General features: G+C 38.5%; 1 protein-coding gene across 3 annotated transcripts in view; it reads right to left on the bottom strand.

Moving 5' to 3' along the window:
- Window positions 1-536: 536 nt before the first annotated feature.
- The window catches only part of LOC139657413 (death-associated protein kinase 2), a 42392-nt gene continuing 36928 nt past the window's right edge, over window positions 537-6000 (bottom strand). For all 3 annotated transcript variants that reach the window (XM_071535241.1, XM_071535240.1, XM_071535242.1), the window contains exons 9-12: window positions 4631-4676; window positions 4437-4526; window positions 2464-2550; window positions 537-1528 (exon numbers count right to left, since the gene is read on the bottom strand). In XM_071535241.1, coding sequence (XP_071391342.1) covers window positions 1448-1528; window positions 2464-2550; window positions 4437-4526; window positions 4631-4676 — 304 coding nt within the window. In that variant the 3' untranslated portion in view covers window positions 537-1447. The remainder of the gene's footprint in view (window positions 1529-2463; window positions 2551-4436; window positions 4527-4630; window positions 4677-6000) is intronic.

The following is a 6000-nucleotide window of genomic DNA, read 5'->3' as shown; positions in this document are numbered from 1 at the left end:
AATGGCTCTAACAAGTTCATCTTCCTCCTTATCCTTTTTTCTCCAAGCAGGATTTTAATTCTCGCGTAAACAGGTTTACATAATGTCACCAAATTGTACAGTAATGTGGAAGTAAGAATAACGCACATATCATCATCTTAAATTATCATAAATTCATATATCATAAATTAGACCTACTCATGTGTGATCAATCAATAAGCTATTATGGCTCACAATATATAGTGGTGCATAATGGCTGTGCGTAATGATATAGTGGCTGCTGTGGCGCTGTTAGTAAGCAGATAACTAGTCTGATTTTTCTGGCTCTTGATGCTGGTTGGTATTTATGTCCAAACCAGGTTAAATGGGTGTGCATGCAATAAATATGGACATAAACACCAAGTAATATGTATTATTTTGTATATCCTCATGTATGTAATCACCCCCTTAAAGAGACATTTAAACATAAAAAAAGTTTCAGGCTTAAGAAAAAAAGCGATTCATCGTGATTAATCACAGAAAATTGTGTAATTAATTAGTTAATTTTTTTAATCAATTCCCAGCCCTAATACACATACAATGAAAAATATATATATACTGTGCATACTGCATGTGTTATAGTATAGTATTTTCCAGATTCAAGTTTCCTACATGAGCACAATACCTAGATTTTCACTTTTAAAGGGAGCACACACTTCACATTGGTGACTGAATGAAGTGCTACATCTCCTTGTCACTCTAATTTTTTGTCATTCATTTACATTTTTCACAAATTTTTCCATTGATAAGCACACACACAATGCTTACAATAATTTGTCAAATGTAATTCCTAACCAAATGTTGTCTAATCTATTTTTACATGCAAATCATGTTGCCAATTAGTATTAGAAATCATGATATGAGACAAAATTTACTAGAAGAATTTATATTTCTATTTGGCAGATAATGGAAACTTTATCTAACATATGGAAGACTTAGACTTAAAATTAATTTCAGATTTTTCTTTAGAGGAAAAACAGTTCTACTCCTAGCTTTTTTCTGCATCTGAGGTGTAATATATCAGAGTATCCCCAAATCAGTCTTCAGCAAAATAACAACATTGTCATTCCCAAATACATGTTGACTTTTAAATCAAGCAAAATAAAAGGCATGTAATAATCCACAGTAATACTGAGCTGAGCTTTGGCAGAAACCAGCCGAGTTTCCTCCATTTTATCCTTCTAAAGGATAAACATAATGAAATACTCCCTCAGACCAGCCAACACTCACTTGTATTACACCACCATCTTCAATCCTAGTCAGTTCTGAGACAGTTTTTAACACTCAGGTATTTAGTAGTCATTTTACTTCAACAACATAAGCCATAAAACATGAGCACATAGCCCAGTTTCCTTCAGTGGTGCTTCTGTAAGCTCCTCGGCTCCAGATCTGGGCATGCTGGGACTCTGGTGCCTCCTGTTGGTGAACTCTATGAACTGCTACTGAGTCTTCGACGAAGGAGAGTGGCTGGCTTGGTTTCTGTGTCCTCTACATCACTTTCACATTGTCTCTGGAGGAAAGGAAAAATGCATTTGGCTTCAGAGTCTGCTGGATATTTTTGTGACTTCACTGAATATACCCAATTATATCTAGTAAAAGATACAATGTGGATTTTACTATGACTATCTACACCTATGCAGTGGTGGAAATGGCCATGTTTTACTGGGGGAACCATACTTCGGTGGGGGGGGGGACTCCCCGGAAAATTAAGATAATCACTAAACATGTTTTACATTCACAGATTTTTTATAAACAAATAAATGCTAGTCAAGTGCATTTCATGCATTGCACAATAATGTAGGATATTCTTTCTGTTAAAATCAAGAGCTGAACTTTCATTTTCTCCAAAACTGCACCAGGTTACAGAACCTTCTCTCACTCTCACTCAAACAAATCTCAAAATAAAAAAGTGCTCCAGGTTACTGGACAGTACGGAGCCCCTAAGAGGACATGGGCAAAAAAAAAAAAAATCTTTAAGTTTCTGGTGCGCACGGAAAACTATCTGGTGCGCACCAGAAACTATCCCGTGGACACAAGAAAGTTTCCCGTGCGCAGCAGATAGTTTTCCGTGCGCACCAGAAACTTTCTGAAAGAGTTTCTCGTGAGCACGGTAAACTTTCTTGTGCCCATGCAATACTTTCTATTTCCCCCTATAAAAAACATTGAATAGATTTTCGAAATCTGAGCAGGAACGTCGTTCCCTCCCGACTTTTACTCCCAGAACGGCGTTCCCGTGCGTTCCCCCCCATTTCCAGCACTGCACCTATGGTCTATTCATACATGTGCTGGAGGACTTACAAAATAATGTTTTTATTACAGCTGTAGCTGCATGAAGATGCAATCAAAGCCCACTGCCCACAATTAATCAGAATAGCGCAACCCATCAACCAAATTGCTCACAGTGTAAACAACTAGTTACATACAGTGTTTATACAGTGTTCTCACCTGTTGTAGATCTGGATCTGAACTGCTTTTACACAGCAGCCTCAACCGATACAGCCGGTTACACACCGACACCATGTTATAGGACATCTACAGAGAGAGACAGCGACAGAGAGACAGTCAGACATCTGGCCAGCTGGTGGTACTACCATCCAAGAAATGTGTATGCATGGCTTTGAATGCAATTAAGGAACTTGGATACACTGGTGGAGGAACTACACTGACTCCTTTATTTATTTACTTTTTATTTGACCTTTATTTAACCAGGCAGTCCCTTGAGATTGAAATCTCTTTTCTGAGGGAGACCTAGCCAAGACAGTACACCAGTTACAGTTTAAATAGAAATAAAACACAACAGACAGGGAATACAAACATCAGTTACAGTTATAGTTTAAATAGAAATAAAACACAACAGACAGGGAGTACAAACATCAAACACACAAGGAAGAAACTATATCCAGCTCAATTAAGGCAGCTGCATTTCTCAGTTACATGGACTTTTAACATGGCTTTAAATCTTTCTAAGGGGACTAGTTAATTAAGATGTAGTATGGTCTGGAGATTATTCCAAGTCCAGGGAGCAAAGTAGGAGAAGGCTTTTTTCCCCAGCTCAGTGCAAACCCTTGGAACCGGTCTTGGAACCCTTGGAACCTCCTGTCTTTATTCACATGACATCAGTATTAGCCTGGGATTCATTTAAATACATGATTATAGGAAAAACTCCCTCTGATCCTCTTACACTGTAGACATCAATTTGTGATGTTCAAAATATACCCCAGGAGTTTTTTTGTGATGAGGTCTTGCAGTTTACCCACTTTTCCCCAACCTGCCTCATCCACTTCAGATAGTGATTTCCTTTTGCCCCATTTACACTTACTTACACAATGCAACCAAGACGCACACAACACACCAAGGTTTTGAAACAATAGCTGCATACAACAGCCGCTGCTGCCTCCTAAAGCAGATGAGTTGGAGCTGGCAGAGACGGGTTGTCGGTCTAACTTTAAGAATACGCAGAAATTCATACAAAAACAGAATTTCTGTGGTGCCTGCTGTCTTCACACAATCCCAGACGATTAGGGCCTCCCTCATTGCATACATAGCGGGAAAGCAGGGCGAGATAAAATCGGCTTTCTATCTATTTTTTATCTATTTTAATTTTTCTATCTAATGGAGACACACTGAAGTGGCCAGGTGTAAATGGATATTATGGATACTATCCGGATAAGAGATGCATGACATGACAAGTGTAAAAGGGCCTTTGTTTCCCAGAATGCCTTCTGACAACCTACAGAGAAGGGGCATGAACTTTACATAGCTAACAGTGTTAGGGAGGATTTTTCCCTTAAATTGTCAATAATTTTAGTACCATGCCAGTATAGTATTTTGTAAAGCAAAAACATTCCACTTTATATATTGTTTTACTGTTTCTTTTTTTCTTTTCTTTTTTTGCAGAAAAACAGAGCTCCCGTGATGGTTTTAGTATGTTTTGAACAAGTGATGAATTGGTACTTTTTGACCACTGTTTGAAAACAAGTCAAAGGTTGTACAGTAGTTCAGTTTTTGGCATTGAGTTTGGTGTGAACTCTTGTCAAGTGCTATTTGACATATCCAGCCATTGGACATGTAAGGAATTTTAATTTGTGACATCTTATGTTAAGGATGCATCATATTTATGTATTGATGATCGACATCACAACCTTATTTTTTATGTGTGAGTGGAGCCTACCAGTGCATCATAGGACTTCCTGGTGAAAACTTATCCTGTACAAATACACCACTGCAAAAACTACATTTAAGTAAGTCATTCTCTGTCTCATACAGTCCCTGGAATATTAGTCTTATAGAAACAGGGCCTTTGACTTGCTTTCCTATGGTATGCAATACTCTTGCAGTGCATACATGGCTCAATAAGAAAACAGACCATGTGGTTTATATAACACAATGTTTGGTTTGGCATACATATACACACTCACTTTCCATTTCCTCCTGGCGTTGAACTTTTTGAAGTTCTTCATATTGATTGAGGAGCGATTCCTATTGGCCACCTGTTTCCGTGTGATGGGCTGAAAGAGAGGACAACATTTATGATTCATTATGGGAAAGCAAGCATGAACACATATTGTGAGCAGGGCTGTGGGCCTTAATGTGGTGGAAGATTTGAAATAACCTTGATCCATGGATGAAGCAGACATTCCTCAGCTGTCAGTCTATCCCTGCAAGAGAGACAGATCAATATGAACTAAAGGTAATGACAATACATCAATATGAACTAGAGGTCATGACAATTATGTACAGTGAGTTGCAAGTATTTCATGCTATTTTATATTTCATATGCCATTGGTTAAAGTAATAATCAGTGACATTTTCATGTAAATAAATTCCTATTTGTCTACTCTCTCTTGCCGATTGATATAACACAATAGTGACTCAACCTACAGCCAGTTCATGAAAGCTTTTATATTTGCTGTTCTAAACACCTGGGGCTTTCTAGTACTAAGAGTTGGTCCTTAATTCTAAGAAAATTTGTGGAATTCGAATTTCCCCTTAAAAACAAGATTCAATTCTAGTAAAGATAAAAGCTATTCAAGAAGCATCTTACACCCGGGCCACACAGCCCGCGTGAGCAGCGCGGCTCAGCTGCGGCTCATCCAGAGATTCGGCATCTCGCCTATTTTTTCAGCGTGACGCGTGCGGGTCTCAGCAAAAATAGACAGGGAAAATGATCTGTTGGTAGTCATATTGACATCATACCAGCAACATTACACCTTTCAGTACAGTTTCAATGTCTCTATCTGTAGAATATGTCACAGACATGAAAAAATATATATATATACACTTTCTGTTTCCGTTTCAAATTAAAAGCCCTCTAGCGTTTCTGTGGACAGAATCCCTTAATTTGTTAACACAAGGCTTCTATTGTTAAATATTTGCAGGACGGTGTTGTAGAAAAGTCAGTGACTTGCACGGCTAAATTAGTGGAGTACCGGCTTTTAATTGTGGAAATACGGTAGTCATAGCAGAAACTCCACGTAGGCTATAATTATATTATGTTAATAAGTTAAAAGAACATCAGGTGAAGGGCAGTATTTTCCCGGTGTTCGTTCTCTCTCTCTCTCTCTCTCTCTCTCTCCCTCTCTCTCTCTCTCTCTCTCTCTGATGGTAAACAAAAACCACGTATTTTTTATTTATTTATTTTTATTATTTACAATTGAGCACACGCTTCTAAACCTTTTTCTGTCTAAAATAAATATAAATGACATTTATAATGACATGAAATTAAACATTCTATGGCCATTATCAAAGGCAAACTCAATGTAGAAAGATAGGGCTGGAAGGCAGCGCCACAGCAGCAGCGCTGTCTGTGTGGACACCACAGGCGTGCGAGCCGCAGCAGTTCAGCGAGGTAGCACAGGTAGAGGTAGGCGGTGTGGCCCGGGCGTTAGCCCTTAGGAGAGCTCCTAAGGTGAAAAACTATTAAGAGTAGGGAAGAGGACTTTTAGGAGGCTTAGGAGTTTCTTAAGCAGAGGAGAAAATGGA

The sequence above is a fragment of the Centroberyx affinis genome, unplaced genomic scaffold (genome assembly GCF_046629955.1).
Source record: "Centroberyx affinis isolate AG114_WGS23_722 - 3 ecotype Tasmania unplaced genomic scaffold, CSIRO-AGI_Caff_v1 ptg002680l_1, whole genome shotgun sequence".
NCBI classification, from domain to species: Eukaryota; Metazoa; Chordata; class Actinopteri; order Beryciformes; family Berycidae; genus Centroberyx; species Centroberyx affinis.
This window is presented reverse-complemented; position numbering and strand designations above follow the sequence as displayed.